General features: G+C 42.2%; 2 protein-coding genes across 9 annotated transcripts in view; both read left to right on the forward strand.

Moving 5' to 3' along the window:
• Nucleotides 1–6,714, forward strand: part of TSNAX (translin associated factor X) — a 32,179-nt gene extending 25,465 nt beyond the window's left edge. For both annotated transcript variants that reach the window (XM_053298766.1, XM_053298758.1), the window contains exon 6: nt 4,137–6,714. In XM_053298766.1, coding sequence (XP_053154741.1) covers nt 4,137–4,514 — 378 coding nt within the window. In that variant the 3' untranslated portion in view covers nt 4,515–6,714. The remainder of the gene's footprint in view (nt 1–4,136) is intronic.
• Nucleotides 6,715–15,493: 8,779 nt separating this feature from the next.
• DISC1 (DISC1 scaffold protein) overlaps nt 15,494–16,439 on the forward strand; it is a 311,857-nt gene continuing 310,911 nt past the window's right edge. For all 7 annotated transcript variants that reach the window (XR_008316745.1, XR_008316749.1, XR_008316750.1 and 4 more), the window contains exon 1: nt 15,494–15,623. Coding sequence is in view for 3 of the 7 variants with exons in the window: in XM_053298880.1 (XP_053154855.1) it covers nt 15,545–15,623 (79 nt within the window). In the remaining 4 variants the exon portion in view is untranslated. The remainder of the gene's footprint in view (nt 15,624–16,439) is intronic.

Below are 16,439 nucleotides of genomic sequence, written 5' to 3' on the forward strand. Positions count from 1 at the left end.
TAAAATAGCTCTTGCTTTGAAGAGCAACAATCTCCGTCTGGAATCTATCCGAGAGGTAGGAGTGGAACCACTGCAAAGCAGTGCCTAGGGGTGTGCATGGACTGTTTGCCATGGTTCGGTCTGAATTCAGACTGAACCACAGGTCCCTATCAGCTGCGCCATTCAGGTTGAACCAGTTTGAAATGGTTCACGCTCAAACTGGCCCGGTTTATGGTGGACCGGTTCACAATCTAACCAGTTCTGCACATTCCTAGCAGTGCCTTCCACCCTCAGCCCCCTCAGGAGGCCCAGAAGGATCCAAGAAGACCAACAGGATCACACTCCCTCTATTAATTCCCAATTGGAATTCATTCGTCAGGTTGACCAAGGCAGTCTTTACCCCATAGCCCTCCTGAAAGCCGGTTTGAAATGGGTCCAGATAATCTTCTTCCAAGACTGTCTGGAATTGAGATGCCACCACCCTCTGTCATCTTGCCCAACCATGGAAGATTGAAGACAGGCCTATAATTGCCTAGCTCTGCAAGATCCAATGCAGGTTTTTTTCAAAAGTGTTCTAACAGTTGGCTTCTTAAAAGGTGGCATTCTGTCCTCCCTCAGAGAGGCACTGATGATACTAACAGGACCCTCTCCAATAATTTTCCTGCTAGATTGTATGAGCCATGTAGGGCAAGGGTCAAGAGAACAGTTGGTAAGGCGAACTTCTCCAGTAGCCAGACTCCTCAAGAGTCACAAAACTGATCCAACTTAACCATACAAAAGGAGAGGCTGGACACCTCCCTAATATTTTTTATTTTATTTTATTTATTTTTTATTTTTACATTTATATTCCGCTCTTCCTCCAAGGAGCCCAGAGTGGTGTACTACATACTTGAGTTTCTCTTTCACAACAACCCTGTGAAGTAGGTTAGGCTGAAAGAGAAGTGACTGGCCCAGAGTCACCCAGCTAGTTTTATGGCTGAATGGGGATTTGAACTCGGGTCTCCCTGGTCCTAGTCCAGCACTCTAACCACTACACCACGCTGGTAGCTGGAATCCAGTTTGGCTTGAATCCAAAAGACTTTGTCCCCCCCAAAATTCAATAAATCTGTCCAGTGTTCTCTCTACTTTTTTTAATATCTGTGCAGAATGAGTTTATCAAGGCAGTGTGTGTGCACATGCATTCGGAATGGGGCCTTCGTGATTCAACCTGAGTGGGATCTAAAATTAACTGAGAGGACATCACAAAACTTGTGAGTGCGCATATGTGCGCATGCCTTAGAGGGAACACTGAACGTGTCACAGCAGGTCACTGATGGCTCTTAATTCTGATTCAAGAAAGAAGGGGCACATACTAGTCTCCTCACAACCCTAGACAACTCTGCTGGACATAAGCTTGTGGATGCAATAAGTGCAGAAAAGAACTGCGTTTTTAATGCACTTATTAGGTGAACATAGGTCTTCATATGCGCTCTATGCTGTAATCTGTCAGAGTTGAGTCTTTCTCCACCTGTGCTCTAACTGCCTGCCTTGCCGCTATAGGACAGACATGTCCTTTCTGTGGACTTTCCAGAAGCATTTGGGAAACAGGATATTGAACCTTTTGGTTTCATCCAACAGGGCTCTTTTGGAAAGGTGCACATTAGTAGTCAGTTCTTTCACCAATCTTTATCTTTTGGAAATATCACAAAATAGATAATGTGAAAAGTATTTCAAAAATACTGTGTATTTCAAGTTGCAGTTTCACAAAAGAAATTCCAGTGCTCCTCCAGGTCCTTCACATATATTATCTTAGTTTAAGATAAACGGATTAAAGTTGATTGATTCATGAGGACTTGCATTCTGAGAAATATCTTTTGAGTTTGGAACTTGAGTAAGCAGCTGCTTAATGTCTTTGAAAAGCTAGAATTGAGTCATAGGTATAAGATAAGCACATTGAGTCATCTCAAAACCTGACGTTTGAACATCTTGATGTTTTCCAAATGGCTATGCTTAACTCCAAACATTAATCATAATGTTTGTCCAGTTTGAGCTGTTGACAAGGGAAAGGACATGACTCCTACTAGAATAAGCAGCATACCCAGTTCTGCTGCTGTTGAATTCATGGAGAGTACTTAGGCAGAAATTTTATTTCTGTAAACTCCGATATCTTCTGAAGAAAAGCACTTTAGGTATTTGCAGCTCCAAAAAATGAAGCCTCAGGTTGAGGATTTATTACTTCAGGAGCACAAAAATAGCAGAAGGAAAGAGATTCTTCTTTTTATATATTTTGAATATCCTTCCAAATACAGTATAGGAAGGAAGATTTAGGTAGGAATGTTGGTGGGATGTGAACCAGGAAATAAGATATTGGTTTATATTAGTAAACTGATAGAATGATGTGTTTGTGGGGAAATCCCATAGTAAAGACTGATAAGTGTTTCTTATACTATTAAAACTTTATGAAATTGTATTTCATTCCTATAATTACTAGATCTTTCAGGACCTGCCTTTGTCTCTCCTACCCAGCAATTTAATTGGATATTCTTAGAATTGTGTATGCCATGATTCAGATATCACATTATGCAAGTGCAAAAGTTGATAGAGGACTCAGAAATCCGCCTCCTCCACATCTTTGGGGATGTGGAAAGTAAATTTCAGGCCTGTAAGGCTGCAAAGATACATAGTCATTGCCCAATGAAATGTCAAGCTTCAGTGGGCAGGGTTACAGTGCATTTCATAGCGCTTTGCTTCCCCCATGACAAACAGAAGCAGAATAAATTACAAAACAAATATATACAGATTTGTTCCTGCATGATTTATGCAAAGGTTCATAATTCATGCATGTTTACATATGTTTACCAGTGCTTTCACTGGCTAACATCCAGACTAAAACCAAAAGTGACCAGCACCAGAAGAGTTCCAGACACAGCATTGGTGCTTGAGCATGGGTGTTGTGTGCCTGTAATTTCAATGACCTCCCTTCCCCTGGAAGCACTGTGTACCACTTGAAAATATGTTCCTAAGGGCTGCATACCCCTCAGGAACATATTTCTGGGTGGCACAGAGTGTTTCTGGGGGAAGGGGAGACAGTTGAGATTCTTCCAACCTCACTGCTTGAGCAGTGCAGCTGAGTTGGCTGTACTCTTCAGAAAGTATAAGAGAAGTACTTTCTCTTGTAGCAGCAGTGCTTTGTTAGTCTAGATGTCAACCACTGATTTTAATTTCTTGAGATTTTCATGAAATGTATTTGTTTTGCCATTTTAAGGGTAGAATATTCAGCAGTCTGGGGCTCAGGTTCCAAATCCATCACCTCAGCAGTTCCATTGGGATCACAGTTCCACCCAGCCCCAAACTATGAGCCTTGAATTAGGTTGCTATCAATAAGATGTGATCAGTTGTTTGGAGCCCCCACCTGCTGGTGTCCAGTGCCAACTAAAAGGGACCCAGCATCACTGTCAGAACTCTGGATTATTATATATTTAAGGAATAATGACTTATTTCTTAGTGGACTACATCTCCCCATTACCAACAATATCTCCTTGCATTTATTCTCCTCTGCCTCTGAGGGTTAACATCAGACTGTATATCCACAGTATTTATTGTGAAGGCCATCCACCTTGTTAACTAAGTCTGGCTGTAGGACTTGGGACATGATGGGGGTAGATCAGGGTGTTGTTAACCAATGGGAGGACATTGTAATGGCTATCAATACTGGAGACTCTGTGGGTTATATTAAATAAAAGTTTCAGATATTCTCTGAGCTATGCTTAATATATAGGATATATTCTACTATTTTTATGTAGTTAGGCAGGTATTACCCCTTGAATTGTACTTCCTGTTTACTAAGAGTTTAATAGAGCACCCAGATGGTGCCTTTAGATATAGAATCAGGCTCCACTAGCACTACACTGAATCTGGAACACTGACCAGCCTCTCTAACCAGCAGGTAGCTTCTCATGAGCGATCAGGATTCCTACCTTGTTTCTCTTGTACTACTACTTCTACTACTTAGCCCTGTATTAATTGGTGGTATTAATCTCAATGGTCTCATAGCCATGTATTAATTGGTTCAAAAGCAAGACTTATGTTTCTAATAATCTCTAATCACTGAACTGCTTAATCTTTATTCAGTGAAGTGCTTTAACTCTCTCTCTCTTTTTACTCTGTTTTGTTTTTAGCTGTCCTCTGACAGTCACAATAAGCAACCTCACATTTGGAGCTTGAAGGTGACTCCGGTAGACTACCTCCTGGGAGTGGCTGATCTAACTGGAGAACTTATGCGGATGTGCATCAACAGTGTTGGTAATGGTGACATAGATACTCCCTTTGAGCTAAGCCAGTTCCTACGTCAGATTTATGATGGTTTTTCTTACATTGGCAACACTGGACCTTACGAAGTTTCTAAAAAACTCTATACCTTGAAGCAGAGTCTGGCCAAAGTGGAGAATGCCTGCTACACTTTGAAAGTTAGGGGGTCTGAGATACCAAAACATATGCTAGCTGATGTGTTCTCCACCAAGACGGAAATAATTGACCAAGAAGATGGGCTTTCCTAAAATACTGAGAACCACCTGACCCAAAAGGGAGTGCAGAGCAATTCTGTATATAGGATTTGCTTATGAGAAATCAGAGAGAGAGAGTGTGTGTGTGTGTGTGCGCGTTTCTTTTAAACGTAGTCATGTTTTGAGATCAGCTGAAGAAGCAGGATAATTTGTTTCCCAAAACTACTGCTGCAAAATTTATTATTAAATCCATTGGGCTGATTGTTCAGTGAGATATTTGGTTTTTCATGTTGTTTGCTGCCATCAGTTTAATATTATATGCCTATATTTTTAATATGGGCCTATTTCAGTCTGCGTTGGTCATTAGACCAAGTATCAGTTAAGACCCTGGTGCGCACTATATTCTGAATGTTATATCACCTTTCCCCCTTAACACTGTTTCTTCTTTCTTTTAATATCTGAATGATTGATTTCTCTGACAGGTGATGGACAGCAAGTTGGGGTGGTGGTGGTCTTAATCAATATTTTGGATTCCAGGGGGTTGAAGAGAAGTGAAACATACTTGGATGAAGGGAAAACGTACTTTGGAGAGGTTAACTAAACTTATATATGTAATTTTGCGGGGGGGGGGGAGTTCCATACCACTGTTTGAACATCTTCCCTTAATGCTGGTTTTCTATTGCCTTGGTAGAACATAAAGCCAAGCAAAAATAAAAACTGGAAAACTTGTAATAATTTAGCATACTTTACAAAAGAAATTGTCAGTTTTTAATACAATTAATGCACACTTCTTGTTTCATAGTCTACAGTCTATGCCAGGGTTTTTTAACCTTGAGTCCCCAGATGTTGTTGGACTACAACTCCCTTCATACCCAGCCACAAAGGCCATGGCTGGGGATGATGGGAATTGTAGTCCAACATCTGGGGACCCAAGGTTAAAAAAATCCTGGTCTATGCAGAAACATCTTTTGGCATCTGTTGCATTGTGTTAAATTGTTTCTAACTTGTCATTAGGCTAGTATATTGCAAATTGTTGCTATAGCTACATGTAATCACTCAGCAATGATAAAGTAATGATTTTTGCTTTCTTATTGAGAACTTTTTATTGAAGCATAGTGTTAGTACAATGATCAGTATATGCTTTTTAGGATTATTTCATATGTTACCAAGGTTCGCTCTGTGCAAGAAGCTGAGGAATTTCCATATGTTCACATGTGCTGATCTGTCATGCAAATAAACTTTTGTGTATTCATATGCTGAGAAGCTACTGTTGGCAGCAGTTTCCCAATGTATGTACACACAGAAATTTACACATACAGACTTCTTGACCCATTATGATCCACATGGAGTAATTACTGTTTTCTGTAAGAATTTAATCACCTGTGCAATATGTCTTTAAGTACACAAAAGCCCAAGTCAGATTCAAAAGATCCTTCCTCAAAGAGCATTTGGTCTAATACATTTGAGAGATTAAGAAAAACTATTTCATGGTAAAATATTTGAAAGACAAGATTAAGCTTAATTTGGCAGTATATGTAAGGCACATACCCAAGTTTGTGCATCATTTGTGGTGTTCAAAAGAGTAGGATACCAATGGTAGGCAAGTTCAGTTAATCACTTGCTCAAAAATAAAAATGATTCTTGATTTTGCTGATTTATTGTATACATTATGGAAGGAGAAAAATGGAATGTTAAAAAAGGCAATTTAAATAAATATATATATATATATATATATATATATATATATCTTAGGTTGGATCCAAAGGTGGCTTATGCAAGTAGAAAAGCACTTCTGCTCACACAAGGAGGCCCCCTGATTTCTGCCAGCCTCCCAAGCCCCATCCCATGCTCTTCTGGAGGGTTTCTTGACCCCTAAGCAGACTTTTGGAAGAGCACAGGGAGCCTGCTGTAGGGAGGAAAGGGACAGAAAATCCTGTTGCATGACCTGAACTCCACTTGCATTTCTTTAAATCTAGCTCATTATTTTAAAGAAGTTCAGGAAACAGGTTTTTCTATTACACATGAAAATACTGAGATGTTCCCCCTAGTCTCATATACGTCTTAGCTGAAAATACTTCTCCTGTTAACATGGGATGTTCTACTTCATTTGAGATGTACTATATAATGAAAAGAACAGTTATATCTATATTCAGGGGTTTCTTGTGTAATAAAGAGTTTTAATAGGATGTTTTTTCTGTTGAATATAATGTTGGTGTTTCTACGTTTTTATACAATAAACTGATTTTAAAAAGTACCTTTGTCATGAATGTTAATTATTTGATATGCATATTGTCTGATTATTGTGATTATTCACATAGTTAAGCTAAAAAAAAAAAAGATTTACCCTGCATTTGTTACAGAAAAAAATTAAAATAAAATCTTTGAGGATACAGTAAGCCTCAGTAGTAGTATTTTGAACATTCATGACTTCAGCTTAAGTGACCAAGATAAGATAACTTATGTTGTCTGTAGTATGCTCATTTCCAATAAGTGTTGACAATATAGGAGGTATCCTTTGGGGGTGATAAGTGACATCTGTAAAATTGTAAAAAAGCAGTGTATTTCCTCCTGCAAAGATACAAATAATTGTATAAGCATGGAATCTGATGGTTATATTTTCTGATATTGCAGTGCAGCTCCAATTGCACAAGTTGAACTGACCTGTTGTAATGAATGGGAAAGAGCCCCTGGTGCTCCTGGAGCTGCATCTGCTCTAGCCAGAAGTGGGTGGTCTGTGTCTACATTGGGACCCTTGTCTTTCTGTATGGACATCTGAGAGCAGAATACTTTCTTCTGGTGGCTGCAGGAGAGCATCTTTTGGAAATTACATTTGAGTATAAATGTTTTGGATCCTACACAATCAAAACCATAGCCAGGAGGTCTAGGACCAACAAACGGAAGTACTTTTTCATACAACGCGTGATCCACTTGTGGAACTCTCTGCCACAGGATGTGGTGACGGCCAACAACCTGGATGGCTTTAAGAGGGGTTTGGATGACTTCATGGAGGAGAGGTCTATCAATGGCTACTAGTCGGAGGGCTGTGGGCCACCTCCAGCCTCAAGGGCAGGGTGCCTCTGAGTACCAGTTGCAGGGAGTAATGGCAGGAGAGAGGGCATGCCCTCAACTCCTGCCTGTGGCTTCCAGCAGCATCTGGTGGGCCACTGTGCGAAACAGGATGCTGGACTAGATGGGCCTTGAGCCTGATCCAGCAGGGCTGTTCTTATGTTCTTATAGCTAACTCCTAGCAGATAGTGGTGAAGGGCTTAGAAATGGTCCTGGTGGAACTAGCTAGGGATTTGGATGAGGTCTTGCCCCTCTCCCTGTCCACAGTTATTCAGACCTGCAAAAATCAAATTGTCTGGTGGTTGTGGACAACAGCATTTTCTTAAAATGTTGAGAATTGCATGTAGAGAGTCCTGAAAAAATAACTGTAGCATGTGTCCTAGGCAATCCTGAAATGCAGCCAGTTTTACGCTATACCACCTCCAAACCTAGCTTCTGAAGCAGTGCTACTCAAATCACAGCCCAAGTGTTCTTACCTTTACACTACATTGACTTTAATATTCCAATTAAGACAATTCTATAAAAGGAAATGCTTCTAGTGAAGAGAGTAGGGCTTGGACAGGGGAAGAAAGGATGGGGTAGGAGCAAATGGGAGGATTTATACATTTATTCTATTTGCACTTTCTCACATTAAGATTGTCACTCAGAATTCAATCAGTATTTTAAAAATAACTGGATGCACCCTCTACTTCCAAGCTTTCTGTAAGAGTGCAAAAGCAGTTTGGAAGGGGATCTATTTATGGGGGGGAGATATTACAGAAATGTTTAATCTGCACACACAGCACCACAGTCCCAATTCAACCCCTCCCAGATTTTTTTTTTTAATGTAGAGATGGGAGATCTGATCTTGAGTCACAACATCTCATCTAGTTTGGCCTTTGCTTCCAAGGAAATCCATGCCAGATCTGAGTTGCAAAAGTTAATTCTGTTTCCATAATAGCTGTGGATATTTAGAAAAGTGACATTTAGCCACAAACAATCAATGGCAGTGTGCCCATTTCTTAAGCAGTTTTAAAGTCTGGTAGCAGTCATATGCTTGGTATCGGGCCAAAACCAAAGCATCGTTAAAACAGATATCCTGCAAAGGCTGTCTTGCACGCTAAGATAATCTGTCATCATGATAAAGTTCTGCACATTGGACGTGGGCTTCCTTTTGAATCCAAATCAATTACTACTTGAAGATTGGAGTCACTGAGCTCTCATAGTTTAGGAGAGATATCTGTGAATTTATTCAAACTGTGTGATAGCCAGGAGTGTCTACTGCAACACATGTCACTAGCTTAATGTTTTACTTTGGAATGAGAGCCACTCATTCCAGGAGATGAGAACTGTGCACTGCATTCCTTGTATCATGTTACTGCCTGTTTAGGCCTGGCTTGCTTATTTTTACATTACAGAACCATCCCTGGAAGTTATTTCCATGTCTGCAAATATCACATCTGAAGGCAGGAAACATTTTCCAGAGTTCTATATTTTGATATTATAGCAGGGAAAACAGCTCCTGGATAAACATATAGTACACATTATGAGGTACAGCAATTGTATTTGATGCAGTTCAACACTGACATCTTGTGGACAGTATCATCTGCTGTCTCAATATGTCCCACTTCAGCCAACTTTCTGACCTTGGTGTACAATCATAGAATACTTCTACTGAGTCAGACCATTGGTCCATCTCGCTCAATCTTGTCTATACAGACTGGTAGCGGCTTCTCCAGGGTTGCAGGCAGGAGTCTCATTCAGCTCTATCTTGGGGATGCTCGGGCAGGATCTTCGAACCTTCTGCATGCAAGTGCTCTTCCCAGAGTGGCCCCATCCCCTGAGGGGGATATCTTACAGTGCTCACATGTAGTCTCCCATTCAAATGCAAACCAGGGCAGACCCTGCTTAGCAAAGGGACAAGTAATGCTTGCTACCACAAGACCAGCTGCTGCATACCAATTTATACAAAGCTAGCAGAGTGCCTGCTTTTTATGGCCACTCTAACCATAGATCTGTCAAAATCCAGTAATGCTGCCAAACTCAAAACTTCTGGGAGTGTTTCTGTATTTTGCACATTTTGTGAGACAAGTAATTTTATCTTTCCAATAATCTCTGTTGTCCTAAATATAACAAACAATATTTAATTAGTAATGAAAGTACAGACTACAACTTAAAATGTAAACCTCCTCCCTTTTTATTTCCTGAAGACTACTTTTGCTAGCAATTGACAAGACGAGGAGTGATTAGTTAGAAATATCCCGGAGGACATGCAAAGTGCTATGATCTTCAGGGACCTGCCTGTGTCTTACAAAATCCATCAAATGCCACCATTCCTTCATGGAACAACCTGCTCAATGTAAAACTTCCATGTAAAAAAGATGATCCTTCACCACAGTAGAATAAATTGTCTGAGGGAGGGATAATTTGATTTTTATGACATTTTAGTAGAAATAGTACCTAATTGCTTTAAAGAGTTTTATGAGAGGACAATTTTATCAAACGAGTGAAAGCATTCTTCTTGTTCCAAAAATGAGAGACCAGTGGTGCCTTAAAGATTTAACAATGTTATTGTGCTATAAGCATGAAAGGTAGTGTTTTTCGTGCTACTTGTCAGATGCATTGAATTGGTAGGGGAAATTGGTACATCATGACAGATGAAATTGGTGCATCATGACAGAGGGGATGGAATAAGCCCAACCTTAACATGGGCTCACATCCAGTGCAGTGTTAGGTATCCATAACATTGCGCTGCAAGCTGCTGTGCCCTTCAGAGGTAACGTCGGTGCTGTGCAAAATGGGTGGTTGTGCAAGAAGTGATTCCACAGATTCCCCTATTGTCTCAAATGGAGATATCAGCAAAAGTGCTGCTTGCACAACCACCCATCTGGCATAGCCCCAATGCTGCCTTTGATAGGGCACAGCAGCCTACAGTACCAACCTTACTGGATCAGGTCCAAGGCCTATCTAGTCCAATATCCTGTTTCACACAGTGTCCCATCAGATGCCTCTGAGAAACCCACAGGCAAGAGCATGCCCTCTCTCTTGCTTTGCTCCCCTGCAACTGGTATTTAGAGGTGGCCAATAGCCACCAGACTAGTAGCCATTGATAAACCTATTCTCCATGAATTTGTCCAAGCCCCTTTTAAAGCCATCCAAGTTTAGTGCCAAGGACTTCCATAGATTAATTATGCATGGCGTGAAAAAGTACTTCCTTTTGTACTTTTGTTGGTGCTAAATTTCCTGGCCTTCAGTTTCATGGGATGAGCCCTGGTTCTAATGTTGTGAGAGAGGGAGAAAAATCTCTGTCAGCTCTCTCTACTCCATGGATTATTTTATACACCTCTATCATGTCTCCTTGTAGTCACCTCTTTTCCAAACTAAGAAGTCCCAGATTCTGTAGCCTTGCCTCATAAAGAAGGTGCTCTAGGCCCCTGATCATCTTGGTTGCCCTCTTCTGCAGCTTCTCAAGTTCTACAATGTCCTTCTTAAGATACAGTGACCAGAACTAGTATACACAGTACTCCAAATGTGGCTGCACCATAGATTTCTATATGGGCATTATAATGTTACTATTTTTATTTTCAATACCATTCTGAATGATCCCTAGCATGCAATTTACCCTTTTTACAGCTGCTGTGCACTGAGTCAACACTTTCAACAAGTTCTCCACCATGACCCCAGGATCTTTCTCATGGTTGGTCACCAACAGCTCAAACCCCATCAGTGTATATTTGAAGTTGTGTTTCTTTGCCCCAATAAGCATCACTTTACACTTGCTTACATTGAACTGCATTTGCCATGTTGTCACCTACTCATCTAGTTTGGATAATTCCTTTTGGAGCTCCTCACAATCTCTTTTGGATCTCACTACCCTAAATAATTTAGTGTCATCTGCAAAATTGGTCATCTCACTGCTTACCCTAACTTCTAGATCATTTATGAACAAGTTGACAGCCAGCAACCTGGATGGCTTTAAGAGGGGCTTGGATAACTTCATGGAGGAGAGGTCTATCATCGGCTACAGGCCACCTCCAGCCTCAAAGGCAGGATACCTCTGAGTACCAGTTGTGGGGGAGTAACAGCAGGAGAGAGGGCATGCCCTCAACTCCTGCCTGTGGCTTCCAGCTATGCAAAAACAGAAGGAGAAAAACCCACCCATGACTAAAGCAAAAAATATATATGAATCATTTATTATGTTATAACAACTAAAAATGTATACTAATGACCAATCAAACAATGGTTAGAAGAATAATAGCTAGAACCATAAATTATAAATAACAACTTATACTGGAACATAAATGATCATTGCCAAAACCATCTAGTGGAGATACTACTGAACAAGACAGATGTGGGGCTGCAAAAGAACAAAACGAGGCAGGCAGGGCTCTAAGCTAAAAAACTGGAGAACTGGGGTAAATAACCTCAATACTGTGAACGTCTATAAAGCTCAAAAAGCAAAAAAACCATAGCATAAAATAATGAGAAACCTTAACATGAAGCAATATAATATGTAACATAACCAGTTACTAAAGAACTACATGAGCAGTATAACAATGAACAGTTAGGAACTAATGGCAGCCAGTACCGAGGGACAAAAAGAGGGCAATATCAGAGTGCGGCTGCCATGGGATAAAAATACTGTCAATGGCGCTGTCTCAGTTGCATCCATACAAGGGTTAAGAAGTGCAAACTCCAGAGATGAGTCCAGCTGTGGGTGTTGCCTCAGTAGAATGCAAGTTCCATACATCTCAGGCAGTAGCTGTAGAGTGCTATGAAATGAGTACGTTGCAAAAGCAGCACGTGTCAGCCTCCACATGCCATAGTAGATAAATCCAACCTTCATATGATAAGATATGTATATCCAATCGGGTATATGGCTCTGTCTGGATATTTAAACAAGCCATTTTGCAAATAGCTTCATCAGCCTCTCCTGACACCAATAACTCACTTCTCGGGCTAGCCAGAGCCTGTCTGTGGCTTCTAGTGGCATCTGGTGGGCCACTGTGTGAAACAGGATGCTGGACTAGATGGGCCTTGGGCCTGATCCAGCAGGGCTGTTCTTATGTTCTCTTAAGTTAAAGAGTCCTGATCCCAGTACAGATTCCTGGGGGACGCCATATCTTACTCCCTTCCATTGTGAAAACTGTCAGTTTATTCCTACCTTCTCTTTCCTGTCCTTTAACCAATCCACACGTGAACCTGTCCCCTTATCCCATGATTGCTAAGTTTACTCAAGAGCCGTTGGTGTGGAACTTTGCCAAAAGCTTTTTGTATGTCAACCATATCACCTTTATCCACATGTCTGTTCACACTGTCGAAGATCTCTGAAAGGTTAGTGAGGCCAGACTTGCTTGCCCTTGCAGAGCCATGATGATTCTCCTTCAGCAAGGCCTGTTGTTCTATATATTTCTATATGCAATGTTATGGAACCCTAACACTTGGAACTAAAAAGCTGTACAAACAGATTATATCACACTGTACAAATAAATTAAAAATCCAGCTTGAGTAGTGTGATCTGCTCCCACTACAGACAGAGGGTACAGTGATACATCTGCATAGCAAGATAGGTGGGCCATTGTGTGAAACAGGATGCTGGACTAGATGGGCCTTGGGCCTGATCCAGCAGGGCTGTTCTTATGTTCTCTTAAGTTAAAGAGTCCTGATCCCAGTACAGATTCCTGGGGGATGCCATATCTTACTCCCTTCCATTGTGAAAACTGTCAGTTTATTCCTACCTTCTCTTTCCTGTCCTTTAACCAATCCACACGTGAACCTGTCCCCTTATCCCATGATTGCTAAGTTTACTCAAGAGCCGTTGGTGTGGAACTTTGCCAAAAGCTTTTTGTATGTCAACCATATCACCTTTATCCACATGTCTGTTCACACTGTCTAAGATCTCTGAAAGGTTAGTGAGGCCAGACTTGCTTGCCCTTGCAGAGCCATGATGATTCTCCTTCAGCAAGGCCTGTTGTTCTATATATTTCTATATGCAATGTTATGGAACCCTAACACTTGGAACTAAAAAGCTGTACAAACAGATTATATCACACTGTACAAATAAATTAAAAATCCAGCTTGAGTAGTGTGATCTGCTCCCACTACAGACAGAGGGTACAGTGATACATCTGCATAGCAAGATAGGTGGGCCATTGTGTGAAACAGGATGCTGGACTAGATGGGCCTTGGGCCTGATCCAGCAGGGCTGTTCTTATGTTCTTAAAGATAAACTTAACATTTCAGTGGGAATATCACTTCTAGTCATGAGAATTTACTGTAATTTTAGAGCTGCTTCAGTTTTTGGCTATTGGTGAATGTGTGATGAAGAGGCACCTTTTAAACTGAGGCTCTCATATTGGGTAGGCAGAAAGCAACTGTCTCTATTTTATTTATTTATTTTATTTTTATTGTTAAATTTATATACCGCCTTTCATTAAAAACAATCCCAAGGCAGCCCAAAATAATGGCCCTCCCGGAGGCTGCCGCTTGTCCCCCCCTTTGAGTTTCTTTTTGGACTGTGAGCCCCTTAGAATCAGGGACTCTTCTCATCCTGAATGATCTTCTCATTCATTTTGCTATGTAAACTGCTTTGATAACTTTTTGGTTGAACTGTGGTATATCAATCTTTTAATAAAATGATTTTCTATAGTCACAGTGAATACAAAATGCAACTTTTTTACATTCTTCATCATCTTAATATAGTGCCTAATATGGTTTGAAAGCTTGCACAGTTTAAACAGTAAGTGCAAAATATTAGAGCTGCAACATTTAATTAATTGGCTAAGTGCTTTTTAAAGTTTGACTGATTAGGCAGATTTAAAAAAATATTTTAACACAAAATGTTTTAAAACATCAATTATTATGCACCCTTTTAGAAAGGGGATTTCTGTTTCTCTATCAAAGTGAAGATAATGCTTCTATTTACAAATTTATCAAACTTTAAACAACTAAGGTTTATTTAACTGAGTGCCTTGTAAGATATTGGATAGCTTTCAGAGTGAAAGTTGCAGGAGTGGAACACTTCAACTTGTGCAAGCGAGGTTGGGCTTTCTGGAATCCCCCTTTCCCTCCATAGCATTCATATGTTCCCTAAAAATCTATTAATTGCAGAAAATTACAACTCCCATTGCATGAGTGGGAAGCATTCTATTTGGGCAACTTTTACTGTGGATGTTACCCAGTATCTCAGTCTCTTCTGGGTTATTGAACACAATCAATACATCGATGGCACCACTAAATGCTGGTGTAACATGGTGGTTTGGTGGCTGTGAGCAAGAATGATCTTAGCTCATATCTGAAGGCACCTCAGCCATGAACGATTTCAGTAGCTTTAGGTAAGCAACATTATCTCTGCCTTAGCATTCATTCTACCTGCAATATAGAATGAATAATGCTAAAGACCAACAAGGATGTCCGTGTGAAATAGGCAAGATTTGAAACCCATCCATCACAGGATGGAAACAGGATCGACACTACAGCTGAACACAAGCTCAAATTCATACCTACTTCAACTCGCGCTTTTGGGCAACCGCCTGCATCTTCCTTAGTCCGTAGCCTGAAATATGCGAAGGGCAGGAGAGTCCGGTTATGTGTGTATGTGCCTGCGCACTTTTAACAGCTGCACGGCAGGCAGACTTTCCACGGGTGGAGTCGTTTCCAGCAGGGGAAAAGCCGCCTTCTGCTGAATGTCTGTCTGCTTGTCATGCATTTACTAAATTTATTTATTTTTTATTGATCTAGCACATTTCTACACCGCCCTAAACCTCTCTCTCTCTGTGTGCCCAAAAGCCCTGCTAGGGGGAGGAAGAAAACCGGCCGAAAATGGGAACAGGCGCCCTGCGAGCGGCTGCAGCCTGGAGGAGAGACCTCCCCCGGCTCGTTTCCTTGCCCGGCGGAGGCGGGCTGCCTGTGCGGCCTTGATGGGTCCCTCCCGTTTGCTCCAGCGGATGCGAGTCCCAGGCTGGGGGCGTGGAAGGGGCTGTCTGTGGCCCACGTTGGGGCGGCCCGAGAAGAACAGCTGGAGGAGGAGGAGGAGGAGGATGTGGCGCGGCGCCTCGGGGGAAAGAAGGCAGCCCCAGCGCGGCCCCCCCAGCTCGGGCAGTGCAGAGCTGAGCCCAGGTGAGGATTTCGGGCTTCTTGGGTCGAGGGGAAGCGGGCCCGCCATCCGTCCGCTCCGCGGGGAAGAAGAGGACTCTCCACTCAGGCAAGCGGCGTGTCCAGCCCAACTTTTGAAAGTGACCCCCAAGCCGACTGCCGCCGGGCTGGGCGAGGCGCCGCCTTCCGCCCGCTCCCCCGCCGCGGCGTTGCGGGTGGCGCTCACGCGCCCCTCCCTCAATTCCTCGGGCGACAACCGCACTCGCCGCTGGGCTGCTGCGCTACCGGGCAGGAAGGAAGCATCCTCGGCGTTGCAAAGTTTTGCTTTGCTGCTGAGGGGAAGTTCGCTTCTCCGTCCTTCCAGGCGCTCCTTCGCATCGCAGCCGCCGCCCGCTCCGGACAGAAGCTATAAAAGCGGCCCGAATGCGGCCGCAGATTAGGACGGAAAGTAGCTTCTTGCCTGACCCGCTTCCCCTCTCCCTACCTCTCGGGCCTCTAACAGTCGCGTGAAGTGCACAAGCTCAACCGGCGGAGTCTGGACTGACTGACCGACCATGCTGTGGTTGGGCTTGCGTGCGTCACCTGTTGAATTTCAGGCGGGGGAACCCTGCACAAAAGAAAAAATGCAACCCGTAACGGAGGAGGAGGAGGAGGAGGAGGAGGAGGAGATGCAGAAGAGTGACAATACTGAATTGACAATACTGAATGAGAAGGACTCGTGGGCTGACTCAGGACAAGGCAGCGTCCCAGAATGTTGACTCCTCTAGAATTCTTGCGGGTTGCTAAATACCATGACATTTTTCTGTTGATGTGCAATAATGAGAAGTAAGTGTCCAATCA

Source organism: Hemicordylus capensis, chromosome 1 (assembly GCF_027244095.1).
Source record: "Hemicordylus capensis ecotype Gifberg chromosome 1, rHemCap1.1.pri, whole genome shotgun sequence".
NCBI lineage: Eukaryota > Metazoa > Chordata > Lepidosauria > Squamata > Cordylidae > Hemicordylus > Hemicordylus capensis.